At 37.3% G+C, this 18951-nt stretch overlaps 3 protein-coding genes across 3 annotated transcripts; all 3 read left to right on the top strand.

Annotated features, from left to right (window-relative positions):
- The first annotated feature begins 623 nt into the window (after positions 1-623).
- On the top strand, positions 624-5061 carry LOC120630167 (organic cation transporter protein-like). The gene is made up of 6 exons (XM_039899320.1): positions 624-799; positions 1503-1731; positions 2154-2409; positions 2618-3259; positions 3960-4141; positions 4909-5061. The coding sequence occupies exons 1-6, from the start codon at positions 624-626 to the stop codon at positions 5059-5061; spliced, it is 1638 nt and encodes a 545-aa protein (XP_039755254.1).
- Positions 5062-6138: 1077 nt separating this feature from the next.
- On the top strand, positions 6139-11009 carry LOC120630166 (organic cation transporter protein-like). Its single transcript, XM_039899319.1, has 6 exons — positions 6139-6344; positions 6849-7074; positions 7609-7864; positions 8603-9244; positions 9489-9670; positions 10827-11009. The coding sequence occupies exons 1-6, from the start codon at positions 6139-6141 to the stop codon at positions 11007-11009; spliced, it is 1695 nt and encodes a 564-aa protein (XP_039755253.1).
- A 1613-nt stretch (positions 11010-12622) lies between these two features.
- On the top strand, positions 12623-18375 carry LOC120630165 (organic cation transporter protein-like). The gene is made up of 6 exons (XM_039899317.1): positions 12623-12819; positions 14090-14315; positions 14931-15186; positions 15771-16412; positions 16983-17164; positions 18203-18375. The coding sequence occupies exons 1-6, from the start codon at positions 12623-12625 to the stop codon at positions 18359-18361; spliced, it is 1662 nt and encodes a 553-aa protein (XP_039755251.1). The 3' UTR covers positions 18362-18375.
- Positions 18376-18951: the final 576 nt, after the last annotated feature.

Genomic DNA, 18951 nt, shown 5'->3' with positions numbered 1-18951 from the left:
CGTTTCGGTTTCACAGATAAGACTAAAGTGAAATATTATTTCGGTTTTCATTTACACGTTGTAGATATAGATTTGGGATTTCTCTCAATAAGTTGAAAGTTTATATAAAACGTAAGGTATAAAAAAATCCTGTTATAATATTAAAGATTACTTGAACGCCAAAATAGCTTGGGTTTTGCTCTAACTTCATAGAAATATTAATTATATTAATATTAATAATACAATAAATAATTGTACAGTCAACATCTCCTGAGCTCTCGTGTAGACGGTACATTGCCGCAGATCTGTTTGGTGTGCAGTTCGATTCTCCTGATTTTCGCGGTGTATAGCAAATGAAGCTTAGTCATAATATATTTTTGCTCCTTAGTCACTAGTCTTTTAGCATTGAAAATTTCAGCACTCATAAACACTTGTTAGTAAATAAACTTTTCTCTATAAACAATACTTGTGAGTTTATTTAAACTAATCTTTACATAAATAATAATACTATTATTATATTTTATGATTTTATGATATTATGATAAAAAAAACCCAAATCTTTTATCATAAAGTTATGATCGGTTGTTAAATTTGGAGTGAACGTAAAAACGTTAAATAAAATCATATTTCCTACATTGAAAATAATGGAAGAGCAAAAAGAAGAAAACGAAAAAGTTAATTTGGATGAAATTCTGCAGAATGAGATCGGCCAGATAGGCTGGTTTCAACTGAGATTAGTGTTATTGGCCGGAGTGGTTGTTATATTCATAGGCTGGGGGACCAGTGAGTACTTATTTACTGCAGCTCGGATTCCCACAAGGTAAATTAAACATTTTATTTATGAATCAATATCAAGATCATTGTAGTTTTTAAGAATTTAAATTTGCGTGCCAATTCATGGCGATTATAGTACTATTATACTATTGTACCCACCACTCAATCTGCAAATAATGAAAGAAATTTAAATTTAAATTGCAATTAAAAATTAAAAATTGATAAAATCTGACGCAGGGAAATATTTATACTGATAGCAGGCTTATGACAGGCCGGATGGAAAGAAATCATGAAATCATGAGTGTTGGGTGCCGGAATGACTAGCCTATATATTATCTATACTTTTAATAATGCTAATATAACATTTTTGTATTCAAATAGTGTAATTAGATGTTTACGTGTTCATTTGTATTCAAGCAAATAAGGAGGATACGGAATTTGTATTTGATAGATCAATTTTAGAAGTTATTCGTTATTCACGTCACTATAAAGATCATCATCATCACTATGACCTTGAGTTAATGAGCTTGCTGATGAATTACTTGCCCGCTTTCTACGTCCGCGTTTATTACGGCTTTTTACAAATCCCGTGGGAATCCTGTGTTTTCCTGGGATAAATAGCCACTCGGAAGCCATAATTTATGATATAACAGGGGTTCATATTGATTGGTTTGCTCAATAATAAGTAGGCATATTAAACCGATTGAAGAAAGATCCTGTTATTTTTTGAAACCAATCAAAAATTACAGATGTTATATCCCAGAATGTGAAGGCCAAGATGCTAGACAATTTTCCCCGCCGTGGATTCTGAACGCCGTTCCAGCCAGTGGCAGCTCCTTTGATAGTTGTCGACGCTTTTATCCTATTAATTCCTCAAATTCAATGACCGAAGACTGTCCAAACGAAAAGTTTAATCGACAACGAATAGTAAATTGCGAAGAGTATGTGTACGAAAATACTAACACAGCCGTTTATGATGTGAGTACTTTTAGTTAGCAGCATCGAGTATTTTCCAGTGGTCAGATTTTTATTGCAACGTGCATAAATTGCTGACGTACCTTGGTGGTAATGGTACTCTACGAAAGCAAATCCCGCTACGATATTTGAATGTAAAACCCATCTGCAAATGAACTGTTTGAATTTGAATTTGAATTTGAAGAGTTCTCTCGATTTAACCTGGATTCCTTGAACAGATCTTGACCTTATGAAAATGGGACCACGTAGGAAGTATATAGTCCTGAACAAAAAAATATAATCGGTTTAAAAATTACAGAGTTCTGAGAAAAAAGAAAATATAACCGAATTGATAACTTCCCTTTGTAAGCTGGTTAAAAATGAGGTTTTGTAAACTTTTCGGACAATGAAAGAATTATTAGAAACCGTAATTATCTGCCTTTTAGTTTTCTTTGGCGTGTGATGAATGGCGTCGCACGCTCATCGGATCTGCGCGCACCCTGGGCACCCTAGCTTCTCTTCCAATCACTGGCTTTGTGTCGGACCGGTTCGGGCGCCGCTTCGCCATTGTGCTCAGTGGCTTCAACGCCGCCTGGCTGGGGCTCATCAGATACTGGTCTTACACCTATGTTGGCTTTGTCATGTCAGAGTTTGCTGAGTCTATGTTTGGCTCGGGAGGGTTCTCAAGCTCGTATATTCTTAGTAAGTTATTGCATTAAAGTAATTAGAAAAATGTTACTACTACTAATACGTGAACAATAATATACATATGAAAAATTTACTTTGCTGAATTAACTAGCATTTGAAGTGAAAATATTTTTAACTTTTCATTGTTTCAAGTTTACACTGTACGTAGACTGCTATGGTATTTGCCTCAGGTGCTAGGCGATGATATTTTTGATTATTTTAGTAATGGAGATGACAGGACCGAAGTACCGCGTCATGGCAGGAGCTATCCTCAACACTTTCTTTGCTGTAGGCCAAATGACAACAGGACTTCTTGCATGGGCTATACCTGATTGGAGGAATCTGACACTGGCATTGTATGTGCCACAATTTTTAATAATAGTTTATATTTGGGTCATACCAGAATCTGTACGCTGGAACATAAGTAAAGGGCGTTATAGGGATGCAGAAAATCTTCTGAAAGAAGCAGCTCGAGTTAATAAAAAGAAGTTGTCTGACAAATCTTTACATGCTTTGAGGCACAGGGCAGACGAAGAAAAGAAATCAAAAGAATCGCAAGAAGAAGAATCTTTAATAGAGGCCTGGTTGCCCATGCTAGTGTTCAATAACAAAGCAATTCTTTTAAGGACCATTGTGTCTCCAGTCTGGTGGATAACCTTGACCTTCGTGTACTACGGCCTGTCCATCAACTCAGTGAACATGGTGGGCAATAGATATCTTAATTTCATTTTAGTATCAGCTGTAGAGATACCAGGTTATTGGACTGCGGTGTTTCTGTTGGGCAAGATTGGTAGAAAGCCAGTACTTATTGGAGCCTATTGGATGTGCGCGTTATGCCAGATCGCATACATATTTGTGCCTCATGGTAAGTCATCAACGTTTTTGTTTTTGGAATAATAAATATACTATGTGGTGGGAATAAAGCGTTTTGAGAGCTGTAATATTTAAAAAAAAGTGGACTATATTGTCCACTAGTGTATATAGAAAAAGAAAGATATTTAAAGATTAGGAAAACACGTGAAGGACAAATCTGGATTAAAAGGAATCAACTCACTGTACCCCATCGCGAAGCGTGTCACTTATTTTCACTTAGGTACACACAATTAATTCACCAACACAATACTCAATACGGCGTTATGCAAAACAATATTAATTTATATAATTTTGGTAACTTATACGGCCATGTTTTTTGTTCTCACGAATGATACGTGCGCGCGCGACTGTAGGAGGAGGTCGATTTTTTGTTCATAAATTTGGACGGACGGGTAGGAAGTAAATAAAGATAGGATTTTAATGAGAGGGAAAGAGAAAGTGTCCAATTAGTAATTTTTATTAGTAGCGTTTTGTTTTATCATATATTTTGATTGCCATATTAAAATTGTTATTCCTATTATTTCCACTATGTATACAGTGTGTGTATAGCATTATAGAACATCTCTTTTTGATCTAACATCGTACTTTCTTATTATACTTTAGTGATACTCTATGATATCGTGAATTATATTTATAAGATTCGTTGGTTTAGCGACACCCATTTAATGTTTTATGATTGTTTATTTTTTTAGGCTTTACAAACGTTGCTTTGGCTATTTACGTAATTGGAAAGTACAGCATCTCTTTGGTGATAACTTCACTCTATGTGTATACAGCAGAGCTATATCCAACTAAATACCGACACAGATTGTTTGCATTTTCCTCCATGATTGGAAGAATTGGCTCAGTTTTAGCACCACTGACCCCAGCTTTTGTAAGTTGCACTTATTTAGAGTTTGTTTCGTCATTTTACATTTTTATCTAGACATTTATTTTTTAGGCTTTAGTTAACGAATTTAGCTATCACCATAATCACAATAATGGACGCATAGGTATATGATAAGTATAGACTACAAATAGACTTACATTAGTGAAAAATTTTTGAATTTGAATTTGAATTTCCTCTGCACATGCTACCATACTAATTATTATCTTCTGATGATGGTCAGTATTGTCCAGGAATACTATATTTATCTAAACATTTGGAACTTAGTACCATATTCAACTCATTTTTAAATTATTCTTGAACAGGCTACCCTTGATGGTGATAATTCTATTCTTTCAACAACAAAATTAAGTTGAAAGTGGGAAAAAACCCACACCGAAGTTAGCTAGGTATTCTTATTATTATCTTCACCTCAGAATGATAACAACTCGTGGTTTTAAAAATATTATTTGTTACTGCCAAGTCATGCTCTTATAGCAGTTAGACTAATCGTAACAAAATTTAATATACAGAGCGCTTGAGGTTCGAAAGGTTCTCGCAGGATTACAAAAATAATGAAACAATTGCGCTCAAAGTCATGGGCGCCATTATGTTTGAAGCAATCCATACTAATATCATAAATGCGTAAATTTGAAGAGAACAATCGCTGTCGAAAAATGCAGGCAACTGCTAGTATCTTATTATTTTTGTATTTTGTTTTTTTTTGATTTTGTCACGTAAGTTGTAGTTATCTGAATTGTAGTTTTGTTTACCAGGGAGAAGCGGTATGGGTTAATCTTCCGTTCACAATGTTTGCGGGTTTCGCTATGCTGTCCGGATTCTTGGTGTTCATCACTCCGGAAACCCTTGGCACCAAGTTACCTGACACCATGGAGGAAGCTTCGAATATAGGCGTTAAGAAGACGTGAAGTTTATTAATAATATGAACTGTCCTGCACTTTGAAGTAACAATCTGATGTTTTACGACATAAATCCTGCCTTAATAAATTGAATCAAACGGCAAATATTAGTTTGAAATCGGACTGGTAACAATTGTACAATTAAATATGAAAGAACATTATTTATTTTCATTTCATTACTTCTGTAATTAAAAATAGAAATTAGGATGTCAAATGAGTTAAGAATGTAAAAAAAACCGGTTAGATAATATAAAACACATTAAGCATTTACATAGGTTATTTTGAGAGATAGTAGAACCACAGAATAAAAATATATTAGTGTAGTAGGAACTATAGTTACAAGGGTAAAGAAATACTTACAGTAGTAAAGCTTGCAAATATAAGATTCCTTGCAAGTATAGGATCGTGGTCATGCACCTTGTTCCCTTGTGACATTGAAATCGAAACTGCTCAAGCCACGATTCACAAAGAATCAAACATCATATTTCACGCCTTTTCTAATTAAATCTATTGTATTTTTCGTCACAAAGTACAGTTACTAATGTGACAAAATAGAGATATCAGAAAAATAAGGACGCTGGAATTTAAATGTCTGAAAATAACTATTCTATAGCATTCAAATATAACATCAAATAAAGTGAAAAAGACCACACACAGGATCTCAGGATTAATTAGTGTACAAGTTTCAACTCAAAAAATATTGAAACGTTTTTGATCAAAATATTTAGTTTTTATTACTTCGTAGCGCGGGTCAACTTTAGCTCTTTACAGTCCAGAAGACTGATTTTGGTTTTAGGCAATAATCTTCCAGCTTAGGTATGCAACGAACAGAAGAGCCGTTCGGTGCTAGTCGATCCAACACACTCACACAAAATGCCTTTTATGGACTCTGCCTTCATCACTGTACAAATACCACATCGAATTAAAGAATGTTATCTTTACAAGTGACAAAATGCTGTAATATCAATAAACACTGCTATCGTGTGCATAAACATCAGTCTTGGCTTTATACTGCATCTGTACTAGACGTTTTGTTTGATGTTTTATTATTGAAGAATAGAAAAAAAGTTTTTTTATTATAGTGATATGGAATCAAAGAAAAATGAAACGGATAAACTTTTTGTCGAAGAAGTGCCTAAAGCAAAAGTGAGCTTAGAAGTAATTTTGATCCAGGCTATCGGTCAGTTTGGGGGGTATCAGTTGCGCATGCTAGTATTAGCAGCTGTATTAGCTATATTTACGGCGTTTTCTTCCATGGAATACGTGTTTTCTACAGCGAGGATAAATACCAGGTATAAAGGTTAACAGTTTTTGTCATGATAATTGTAGTAAAATGAATAAACTTTTAAGTTAACTAGTTCTTAAATGTAGTGTGATTAAGTAAGTGGTCCAGGATTTGAGTCCTAGCAGATGCAATTTTTTGGAATTCCTAAATTCTTATTTAACCAAGCGCTTCACCATTCCGGTATAAAGCTGCAAATAAAATGTCGTTTCAAAAATCCCTTACCCTAATGAACGTTTTTATTTAAGACGGGTCCATGACATTCAATTTGGTTATATTACAATCTGCCACTAACTCGTAATAGATTGACAATAAGTGTTGTACAATTAGTTGAGTAGCGGAGACGTGGCGCGGCCAGGTGATATCCTTCATAGACATTTGATGTAGCAGTGTTCTCACTGCTATCGGTTTCTTAAAAGCCTATGCAGGAAACCAGTACCCGTACTCCGTCTCTACCGCCAGCCAATTGTGTGTCAACTATGGTTACAAGGATAGATTATTAATATTAATTTAGATGTTTAATTCCGGAGTGCGAGAGTTCAGAAGCCGCAGATTTTAAACCTCCATGGATCTTAAATGCCGTGCCAACAAGGGACGGCTCCTTCGACAGCTGCCTGCGATTCAAACCTGACAATAAGACTGCTAAGAGTGGGACGTGTATTGCTGAGTGGTTCGATCACAACGAAACAATCAGCTGCTCTGCTTACATCTACGAAAACAAAAATACTATTGTATATGATGTAAGTATTTCCAACGTGTTTTGTGACACTCTTTTTATTCTGTTTACTCTTGGCAGTGGGAGTGATACAACAGATAGCAAAACAATTACACTCAAGAATTTAGTTCTTTTTGTCTCTGAATTCCATAAACGGGCGATCAGGGCCTGGGATTTAATTTATAACAATGTTGAGAAAAGCGTATGTAGCCCAAAGGGTAAGGCTTCGGTTTTCATTTCGGGGGGACCGAGTTTGATTTCCAGCACGCACTTCTTATTTTTCGGAGTTACGTGTGTTATAATTTAATCAATTAAAAAGCTCTTGTTTCGAGGAAAACTGCACACTCGTGAGTTCTCCATATGTTCTCAAATGTGAAATCTACCAATCCGCACTGGGCGTCGCAGACTAGGGCCTAAATCCCATTCGGAGGGGAGACCTGTAGTGGGCCGGTGATGAGTTGACGATGATGATGATAATGGAAATTGAGTTAAAGATAGGGACAACTAACTGATCTTCTATAGAAATCCAAGGTAGATTTGAATTATATCTGTCACTCAGTATGGATTAGCATGCGATGAATGGCGCCGCACCGTCATCGGGGCTGTGCACACGTTCGGCGGCCTGTTGGCTCTGCCCATCACGGGCTACGTGTCCGACCGCTGGGGCCGCCGCGTCGCGCTTGTCATCAACGCGGCAAACACTGCGTGGCTGGGCGTCGTGCGCTACTTGTGTAGCGGCTACTACGTGTTCCTGCTTACGGAGATCCTCAAGTCCACGTTGGGAGGCGGTGTTTACTCTTGCGCATATATCTTAGGTTAGCAAACCTTCATCATAATTGGTACAATTCATTTTCTTTCGATGATAATATAATTATCATCAAAATTTTGGTAAAATTTTGATGATAATACTTAGTTCTTCTTTCTCTTTCTAAGAAGAATCTGATCAAATCTAATTCTTGCTTGTTTGTTCAAATGATAAACACTTAAAATAGACATTACACATTATTTTGTGTTTTTTTATGTACTTTTTGTGGTGTGCAATAAAAGTATATTCATTCATTCATTCATTATTATTCGAAAGATAAAGAAATTGAAATACAATAATGAGTAAGGCACGCCACTCACTTAAACTACATATTTGTTACATCTCGTTTCAAATTCTACGTGTCGTTAAATTAACGATTCAATTTTCTAGACTTTAGTAATACAAGTAATAATAAACAGCTAAAATAGCTATGCACTTTGGCTATTTACTTTATTAAAGGTTAAAAGTAGAAGAGAAATTTTAGAAAAATTACTTTCCAATATAAATATAATAATAATAATAATCTCTTTATTTCAGACACATTTACATTTAAAACAACAATTAGTATTAGTTAATATACAATATCGAATTAAAAATAAAAATTACAGTATAAATTGATTCAAATGGCATGTCATAAATTTAAAATTAAAAAGACAAAATAAAAAATAAAAATTTACAATGAATAATGATAATGAAATGAAATAAATAAAACGCCAACTTATTATTGACGCCAACTTTTTTTTTTCAGTTATGGAATTAGTGGGACCCAAATACCGAGTAGCGGCAGGAGCTGCTTTGAGTACATGTATTTCATCGGGACATTTCCTATTAGGTGCCCTTGCATGGGCGGTACCCGATTGGAGGCATTTGATCCTTACCATTTATATCCCACATTTCTTATTTATATCATACTACTGGATCATGTCAGAATCAGTACGTTGGAATATGAGCAAGGGACGGTATAAGGAAGTTGAAAGTTTTCTTAAAAGGGTAGCTCGAGTAAATAAAAGGGAGCTATCGGAGAAATTGCTGCAAGAATTGAAAGAAAGTGTTGATACAAAAGAACAATTGAAAACATTTGAAGACAAACATAAAGAGAAAGAACCTTGGCTAATAGTATTAGTATTTCGGAATAAAGAAATCCTTAAACGGTGCTGTATATCACCTGTATGGTGGGTAACCTTCACCCTTATTTATTACGGCTTGAGTATCAACTCTGTTAACATGGCGGGTAATCGGTACCTGAACTTGATGGTGGTAGCTGCGTCAGAAATACCGGGATACTGGCTAGCATTGCTATTGATGGATAGAATCGGTAGGAAGCCAGTGCTGATTGGTGCTTTTTGGACCTGCGCTGCCTGCCAACTGGCTTACATATTCCTCTCCAACAGTGAGTATTATCATAATTCCTTTAATTTACATCAAAAGTACTATCTCGTTAATCTTGATTATTGCAATAAAGCCTTTATTAGTTATAATAAAACTTACAATGGCAAATGAAAATGCAGCACTGTGTAAGAGTGCTATGTAAGATATGCCCATATCTCGAAGTATTAAATCATCTCTATCTCTGTTATCATATAAATGTGTGGCTTTAAAATGTATGTCACTTGAAATAAGTTTTGTTTTTTCAGATATGTACGCCGCTTCCTTATCCGTGTATCTCATCGGCAAGTTCACTATAGCGATAGTGATGATGTCGCTGTACATCTACACGGCGGAGATCTTCCCCACCAGATACAGACACAGTTTAATGGCCTTCTCATCTATGATAGGCAGGATTGGATCTGTTGTAGCACCGCTAACACCAGCATTTGTAAATATTTGTCTTTAGGTTGATTGATTACTTATTTTCAATCATTTATTTTTCGATTCTATTTATTTAATGAGGGCAACAATAGCTAAAAAATTACATTGAAAACTATTACATACAATCTAAAAAATAATGAGTTATAATAATTGACAGACCAAGCATGGTAAGTAGAAACCCATCGCCTTTACACAGAGCAACACTTCGCAGGGCATGCATGGAACACGTCCTTCAACTTGTTGCCCTGTGTCCATCAACCTGGGGCGTAGGCATTAATTACACCGGCAACCACGCCTTTCGGACCGAAACACAGCATTGCAACAGTGCTGCTTAGCGACAGTAATAAGCATACCTCAAAATAACCAAAATAAAATACTACAATAATTAGTAATTGGTAATATTGAAATTATAATAAAGGCCTTTATTAATGAAAACCACATGGAAACACTTAATTTTAAAACATTTTAATAATTAAATTTTCAAACTTATTTTGAAGCAGCTAATTTTCTTAGTGTGTTTGTTTTTTTTTCCCTTTCAAAAGATGGAGAGTAACATAGGCTACTTTTTATCCCAGGAAAGCAAACGGTTCCCACAGGATTTGTAAAAAACCGTATTTAACGCGGATGAAGAACTGGGAAAACAAATAGTATTTAATATTACATTTTCTCGCTTTCTCGTTTCCGTGTTACTCTATCACGCGTCAGTCCCTGTCATGATGCTTAAACATTTTAACACAATTCGAAAATAAGCCCAGTGGGTACAAGTTCGAATCCCAGCACACACCTCTAACTTTGCTAAGTAATGTGCGTTTTAAGTAATTAAAATACCACTTGCTTCAAGGTTGAAGGAAAACATCGTGATGAAACCTGAATGCCTATGAGTTGTACGTACTGTTCTCAAAGGTGGACTCCACACACCTGCTTTCATCACTCTGCACTGAGCCAGCGTGGTGGACGTACGAGTAGGTACGTGGTGGAAGTATGGCCTTAACCCTTCCTCATTGTGGGAGGAGACCCATGATGATGATCACATCTCCTTATTCTTTGCCTTCGTCTTGACCACTTCCCTTCTCTCGTTAAACATTCTGTTTATTTGTTACTGAACTGTCTTGCTTTTGAATGCACACATTATAACCTTCATTTATTATTTTAATATTTTCCAGGGGGCTTCAATTTGGCATCACTTTCCATCAGCGTTGTTCTGTGGGTTCGCACTGCTGGCTGGTGCGCTGGTGTTCCTTGCGCCGGAGACCCTCGGCACCAAGCTGCCTGACACCATGGAAGAAGCTGCCGTGATTGGAGTTAAGAGAGAAAAGCAGAGAGACGAAGAGCGTATTGATCTGTGATGACAACGAATTCTACATTGAAGAAAATAAATGTATACTACAGAATTAGGTACTTTTTTTCATACACAGCGCCATCTAGCCCCAAAGTTGGCTACTAAGATGACTGATAAATATTTAGAAATAATAAATATAAGTTGAGGAAACCTCGGCGCTGCGGTGCGTCGGCTAAGTTTACGTTGCTCGTGTGGATGATCATCCGCAAACGTGCCGCGTCTATGATGAGCAGGCTAGTGAGTAGAACACCCCTATATATTTTAAGAAAATAACGTTTTAGAGTTTGTGACATTGTGATCAATAAATTATCAATAATTTTCTTATTTACCATTAGCTGTGCCCCGCGGTTGCATCAGAGTCAACAGGTTGTTGCTTGATGCGCCTTTATCAATAAACAGATAAACTAATGCAAATATTTTGTCCTAACAATATTTCACTTATCACTCGCTCTGGTGAGTTGAGTTACACACACTATAAAACCGGTAACCGGTATTACCCGGTAATTTAAATGGGCCCGGTTTCTAGTTCCACATTCTAGTTTTAGAACTGGATAACTACCGGGCAAGATATTACTAGTATGGATTTGACGTGAGATAATAAATTGTTCTTGATTGCGCAGTGCTGAAGCGCTGCAGTCTAAGTGGGAGAACTCAGGTTCGAAGCCCGGAAAAAAAATAGGGTTTATAATTTCTGAATGGTCTGGAATTCTGGTCTGGTCTCGGCCGCAGCTAGTTACTATTCTACTTTCAAAGAAGAGCATTCAAGCGATTTAGCGTTTATATGTTGATTATAACTGCCATATCCCCTAACTGATAAGCCCGATATCATCTAATTCTGTATAATCACTTACAACCAGGTGATGTTGCAGTCAAGGGGCATGTTGTCAAATAAAAAGTTCTAATAAGTTCTAATCCTACCATCAGAAATCATATTTCTTAAGTTTTTTAATTAACTTCTTTACCATTATAGCACGCTTGCATGCTACATATTTGATAGAATTCCGCAATACATTGAAAATGTGTTGAGTTTGTAAGTCAGGACTGGATGGTATGAAAATGGCGGATCAGGGACTATGTCTCTAGCTCTCTGTCTTTAGCTATTATTTTATATCCGTTAGGGGTGGGGCAGAAAACACCTTAACACCAATTGTTCTGGGATTTTTATATAAATGAGAGAAATACTTACACTCATATTTTGAAGCATTTTTTCATCAATAAATCCATCAATCAATAGTCTTTAGCAGCCGTATGCTGGAATAAAGGCCTCGAGAGGGTTTAAGCAGATGGGTTGGTGATAGTAGATGGTAGCCCAGAGGTCGCTGCTGCCGTTTTCTATTATAATCGTCTTATTCTCCGCGTATGACACCAGCGGGAAGGCGGGTGTCGTGTCCACAAAAATATACATTAAAATAATAAGATATCTTCAACTGCAGTCTACAGAGTCGGAATTAAGACAATCATGCACCTAATAAAACTAATTTTATCTTTACAATCGAAACTGCTATCTTATAAAACATTCTGATTACTTGGAAACTGTAAGAAGTGAATAAATATTATTTCGGTATAAAACATTAAAAGTTCGGATGGCAGCCTTGTGAAAAAGAATATTAATTACTTATGATGAGGTCACAAAAATATACAGAAAGTGATCATAATGAAGAACAAAGGAAGATCAACTTGGATACAATTCTTATTGAAGATATTGGACAGTTCGGGATGTACCAGTTTCGAATATTAGTGTTGACTTGTATAATGGTGATATTCATCGCATTCTCTGCTATGGAATTCATATTTTCTACGGCCAGAATTAATACAAGGTAAACAAATATAGAATTATATTATCATTAATATTATCTCGATAGTAATTAATACAAGTAATTATTCCGTCATGAAATGCTACCACGTACTTCTCGGTTTAGTCACAGCCGATCCGCACTGGGCCAGCGTGGTTAACTACAGCCTATGGAGGGTAGAGGTAAGGAGAGTCATCTGTGTATATGAAAAAGTGTCGTCAAAATGTATTAAATTAGGATGGCGCCACATTTGCATCAGGGTAACTCTTAAAAGAAGCGCCAAATATAAATATTGTTAGAGTAGGCTTGAAAAATAAACAAGGAAGTATGGAGATACAAGGAAGTATCAAGTAAGGTTATATTTACCACAATATTTTGTACAACGTAAGTTGTTGAAATTCTCAATAATTAACTACTTTAGTCGATAATGACATTAAATTTTTTAACTCGGCATGCTTCAATTCATCTACGATTGCTACATTCATACCATACCCTGTGCATCCACCAGCGCCATTGTGGTGGATTTTTGAACTGTTATTTAGCGCAACAACTGGACACTTTTTCAACTTTTCTCCCATATAAGATGACTCTCCTTACCTCTACCCTCCATACTACAGCCTAAGCCATTCTCATTGTGGGAGGAGCCATGCCTTGTAGTTATATGATTAATAATATATTTATTTGTCAAAATCCACTTTAGATCACTTTACAAACAACATTAAATACAATGTAGAATTATCTCGCTAGTAAATAAAAAACTATGTTATTAACACAGATATGCTTTGCATTGGCGCAGAGTGCAGTGAACCTGATTTCTGAGTCCAAGGCTGTTGGTCCCACAACTGCAAAATGTTTGTGTGATGAACATTAATGTTGGTGGCGGTGTGTCAATATATAATCGTATTATAAGTTTTCATGCATATTATTTATAAATATATTAATCAGTTATCTTGATATCCATAACAAATTACATTAAGTTATGCTTAAAAAGCTATAAAAAGTTTTGATGTCTATATCTGTGCATGTCTATGAATTGTATCTCTTTGTATCCGTTATTTCTTTAACTACCTACTCTTAATTTTTTTTTTCACATTCGAGGGCTTCTGGAAGAAATATCTTTAGAGACAAGGCGTCTTTGTGCGCGAACTGTATTTTTATTTTAATTTTTAATTTTTCTGGTAATCAATAAATTTCCAATAAACTGTCATTATGCCGGACTATAGACGGACTAGCACTTTAGTGAAGTGCCTTAATAGTTTGCTATTTTAGACCGTAATTCTATCACATACCACAGATGCCTTATTCCGGAGTGTGAAGGTACGGAAGCTGCGGATTTTTCACCAGCGTGGATTGCGAATGCTATTCCGACAAGTGACAGTTCTAACGCCAGCTGCCTCCGCTATGCATCCACCAATGCTACTGCGAGGATCTCCACGTGCCCCGCCGAGTGGTTCAATCGCGAAGTGACGATTAGTTGTTCCGACCACGTTTATGAGAACACCGACACTCTTGTTTATCACGTAAGCCATCAAACCTGTCACTTAAATGTAAAACTCGCGTGATTAAAGGGTTTGTTAAAGAAATGCCAGAAACGGCCAAGGCATGCGCTTCTCTGCCAATTTACCGGTCAGTGGATTATGGGCCAGCTGATAAAGAATGGTTAAAAGCATCGTCAGTAAGTCTGCAGGGAACCTTAGGCAGGTGGGTTAACACGGAGTAATAAAAATTCTTTACCAGAAAAAACGAAATACATCGCAATTTTTGGTCCGCAAAAAGGATACGAACTCAGAATCTCGTGATCCGTGGTCAAACATGCTAACCACTAGACTAATAAGGCAAAGTCATCATCATCCCCAATTCAACCGATTGCCGTCGAGTGTTGGACATAGGGTAGGGAAATCCAAAATCCCCGATCCTGGGCAGCTTGTTTTCATCGGCTTCCAGTGACTCACTTAATTGCGTCAGTCCATCTCGTTGGGAGCCGCGTTTACCGGTGCGGGGTCACCATTCAAGCATTAGGAACCCAATCTTAGGATTCATCGGTTCTCCTAGTTATGTGCTTCACCCATACTAGCTATGTGGCTCTCGAGGCAGAGTATGATATGCAAGATAATTAATGCAAAATTCATTCCCAGTTTGGATTAGCATGCGACGAGTGGCGTCGAACCATTATCGGCTCAGTTCTAACTGTAGGAGGTTTCATTTCGCTGCCTACTACCGGTTTTATCTCCGACCACTGGGGCCGACGCTTCGCCCTAAGCTGGAATGCTGTGAACATCGCGTGGATTGGCATCGTGCGCTACTGGGTCAATAACTACTACGGATTCCTTGCTGTTGAACTTGTTAAGGCTGCTCTTGGCGCAGGTGGCTTCTCTTGCGCTTATATTTTAGGTAAGAATAGATTTATAATGCCTTAAAATAAACTACTACTATGTACAATTTGGGAGGACGTTGGAGAGTTTTTCCCTGCGACCCTCGATCGACATCGATAATCGCACTTTGCGTTGCAGAAACAAAATTTCACCTCCACCGTCAAGATTCGCCAGAACGGTTTTTTTCAAATAGTAGAAAACAACTAATTGACCAAACAGATGGTTCACCTCATGTAAAGTAGAAAACCATCGCATATAAACTGAGCATTCGAAAGGCATGCTAGGACCCCCTACAACGTGCCGCCCTGTGTCTATCAACCTGAGGCGTACGTGTTAAGTCTGATGTGCCTGTAATTACTGTAAAAGTACCGGCAACCACGCCCTTTAGACTGGAACACAACAATTACAACAATACTGCTTAGCGGCAGAAATAAACATGGTGGTAGTACTTCCCCAGACGAAATCTGTAACAAAAAGCTCTACTACTACTAAAACTTTTCTACCTATATGCAGCTCGCATCTGTTTCCATTGAGGTTTTCAGGTAGTTTGCTCCCTATCTATGTAAATATATATAAATACAGTACCTTTAATTTATTTTACAGTTATGGAATTAGTAGGCCCGAAATACCGAGTGCCTGCAGGGGCGACCATCAATACCACCTTCTCAATTGGACAGGTATTATTAGGCCTCATCGCCTGGGCAGTCCCTAATTGGAAGAATTTGATCCTCACCTTGTATGTACCACAACTAATGTTTATTTCATACTTTTGGATTATGTCGGAATCTGTACGCTGGTACATGAGTAAAGGTCGTTATGAAAAAGCAGAAGAATTCCTAAAAAATGTAGCCCGAGTAAACAAACGTGACTTGTCAGAGAAATCGTTACGAGCATTGAAAGAAAGCGCAGAATTAGAAAAAGTACTCAAAGCATCGGCAGGAGAGATAAAAGCAAAAGAACTTTGGCTTATAGTATTAGTGTTTCGGCATAAAGAAATCCTTAAACGGTGTTGTGTAGCGCCTATTTGGTGGATAGCAAGCGCTCTCATTTACTACGGATTGTCCATCAATGCAGTCAACATGTCCGGGAACCAGTACATCAACTTTGTAGCAGTGGCCGCATCAGAAATACCTGGGTACTGGCTAGCTGTACTATTGATGGATAGAGTTGGCAGAAAACCTGTACTCATCGGCGCTTATTGGACCTGCGCTGCCTGCCAACTGGCTTACATTTTTATACCTAGTAGTAAGTATAATATTTATGTTTTTATTCATCAATAGCCCGTAACGGTCCACTGCTACAACCGTACGACTACCGCGGAAAGCGTAGGAGTTTTAACTACACCTATACTTAAAAATGATTAAATATTAATTTCTTGCTGTTTAACGAATTTTTTTTTTTCAGATATGAAAACTCGTCTCGGGTTTTTTGTTGTTTTAACACGCACTTGATGTAATTAATGTTTCATCCTCATCATCATATCAACCCATTACTGGCCCACTACAGCGCACGGGTCTACCCCCACTAGTGTTTAGGCCGTATTCCACCACACTGGCCCGGTGCGAATTAGTGGACTCCACATGCCTTTGAAAATATTACGAAGAACACTTAGCAGGTTTCCTCACAATGTTTTAATTAACCGTTGCAGCTATTGATATATCTTTTGCTTAAAACGCACATGAGTTATAAAAGTTAGAAAGGCGAACTCGGCCCTCCAAAAGTGAAGTTGAACCCGCTATCGCTACGCTATCACCGCTTCAATGTATGTCTAATAATTTAATGTTCTTATTTCTTTACATCAAATATTGTTTTCAGATTTGTATGGAGCCAGTTTAACGGTATACCTCGTGGGCAAGCTGAGTATAGCGGTAGTGATGGTGGCGCTGTACATCTATACGTCGGAGATATTCCCCACCAAGTACCGTCACTGCCTCTTTGCCTTCTCCTCCATGATCGGCAGGATCGGGGCGATTGTCGCCCCGATCACACCCGCACTAGTGAGTTGAGCACATCGACCTTTTGGATCTTAACAATGGGGACGCTGTTTATATGTTTTATATGTACTCCCATTCTTTTAATCCGCTATAAAATATTCTAAAACCGTTAGCCAACGTTAAAACACCTAGTATTCTAATAACCTCAACATCATCCAAGCGGATGATATAAGGTTGTACTGATTTTATAATAACACTTCTTTTTTTTTGATTACTCCTGCGCAAAGGGTTTACTCAACAGACAGACACATTCTTACTGCTTGATGCTTGGAACCTGTACGAATTCCACAAAAGAACATTGTCATTAATTCGCCAGTTTATTTGTATTTAATGTGTTATTAGAACTGGCTGTTTTAATGTTAGCAGTAAGACAACAGTTTCAAAATCTTTTAATAATTGGGTATTAAAACATTCATGTGATACTATTATTAATTAACCTACATTCGTGTTTTAATATCCCTTATTGTACAACAGTTATATAAATAACTATTATATTCCACTATGCGTAAGCCCCAGACTGCAATCTCACCTGGTAAGTAATGATGCAGTCAAAGATGGTAGCAGGCTAATCTGTTCTGTATTGCACTCATAACCCTAATCAATTTCTATACAGCGTAGTACCGGAACGCTAAACCATTTTGGGCACGTCTTTTTCTGTAGGGTTATAATTAGCCATGGCTGTGATCTCCCACCAGACCAGAACAGAGGAAATTCAGAAATTATCCATTCCGATATTATCCCTGGGAATCGAATCCCGGACCTCCAACTTATGAGCCTACCTCCCTGATGCAGAGGTGAGGAAGATCGTGAGTAAGATTAAATTATAAATTCTGAATTTTCTCTGCTCTGGTGGTGTGGCAGGCTTCGGCCGTGGCTAGTTAACGTACTACCGTCAAACACGTACCACCAAGCGGTTGAGTATCCCGTAAGAAGCCGCGCATCTGCTTTTAATAGGTTAAAACACTAGCAAGTTGAAACGAAATTTGCCTCTTAATGATCTACTAGAAGTCAAAACTGCAATGGCGGCATTTTATTTTTCAGGGTGCGGCGATTTGGCATCACTTTCCATCAGCGTTGTTCTGTGGGTTCGCACTGCTGGCTGGTGCGCTGGTGTTCCTTGCGCCGGAGACCCTCGGCACCAAGCTGCCTGACACCATGGAAGAGGCTTCCGAGATCGGCGCTAAAAATAATGCTCATTGATTGATCTACATTAGATTAAGATTATCTCTCTCTTTTCTATTTGCTGGTAGGAGTAAATGCCATCATCATATTTATTCCTTTTTAATTTAATACAAAAACACTCTTATTTTGCTTTATTAAATCTTCCCTAACTTTATATGAACATAAATATTTAGCGTTCTCTTTAAATAATAAATGTACTTGAAAACGTTATTGCTATTTTATTTATGAAGGCGGTCTAAAACAACATACGACTCTAATAATACAATTCTTTAGCGGCCCACTACTGAGGACACGAACCTGTATAAGAATTAAATTAAGGGCTTAGGCCGCAATTAGGCCGCAATGTTGGTAAAGTGCGGATTGGTGGACTTCATGAAGAGGAGATATTCGTGTAGAATATTATGAAGAATATCCGATGTCATGTATGTACGTTCACCGTTAAAGAAATTATATTAAATCGCTTAGCACGCACGTAATTTACATAAGTAACATAAAAAAAATTAAAGGGGCGTGCAGAGGTTCGAACTGGTCCCGCTAAAGTCAACCTTACCACTAGGCCATCACCCCTGCATATCTTCCGGTAATAATATGTATTAGAACAAATAAAC

The sequence above is a fragment of the Pararge aegeria genome, chromosome 15, assembly GCF_905163445.1.
Source record: "Pararge aegeria chromosome 15, ilParAegt1.1, whole genome shotgun sequence".
NCBI lineage: Eukaryota > Metazoa > Arthropoda > Insecta > Lepidoptera > Nymphalidae > Pararge > Pararge aegeria.
This window is presented reverse-complemented; position numbering and strand designations above follow the sequence as displayed.

What these genes read in the sequence shown, in the direction of transcription:
- LOC120630167 (XM_039899320.1), top strand. Translation starts at nt 624, where the DNA reads ATGGAAGAGCAAAAAGAAGAAAACGAAAAAGTTAATTTGGATGAAATT. An exon ending in CTAACACAGCCGTTTATGAT is followed by an intron (nt 1,732 to 2,153) that starts GTGAGTACTTTT and finishes TCTGCCTTTTAG; the next exon opens with TTTTCTTTGGCGTGTGATGA. An exon ending in ATACATATTTGTGCCTCATG is followed by an intron (nt 3,260 to 3,959) that starts GTAAGTCATCAA and finishes TTATTTTTTTAG; the next exon opens with GCTTTACAAACGTTGCTTTG.
- LOC120630166 (XM_039899319.1), top strand. Translation starts at nt 6,139, where the DNA reads ATGGAATCAAAGAAAAATGAAACGGATAAACTTTTTGTCGAAGAAGTG. An exon ending in ACAGCGAGGATAAATACCAG is followed by an intron (nt 6,345 to 6,848) that starts GTATAAAGGTTA and finishes ATATTAATTTAG; the next exon opens with ATGTTTAATTCCGGAGTGCG. An exon ending in CACCGCTAACACCAGCATTT is followed by an intron (nt 9,671 to 10,826) that starts GTAAATATTTGT and finishes AATATTTTCCAG; the next exon opens with GGGGCTTCAATTTGGCATCA.
- LOC120630165 (XM_039899317.1), top strand. Translation starts at nt 12,623, where the DNA reads ATGAGGTCACAAAAATATACAGAAAGTGATCATAATGAAGAACAAAGG. An exon ending in CTCTTGCGCTTATATTTTAG is followed by an intron (nt 15,187 to 15,770) that starts GTAAGAATAGAT and finishes TTTATTTTACAG; the next exon opens with TTATGGAATTAGTAGGCCCG. An exon ending in TTACATTTTTATACCTAGTA is followed by an intron (nt 16,413 to 16,982) that starts GTAAGTATAATA and finishes TATTGTTTTCAG; the next exon opens with ATTTGTATGGAGCCAGTTTA.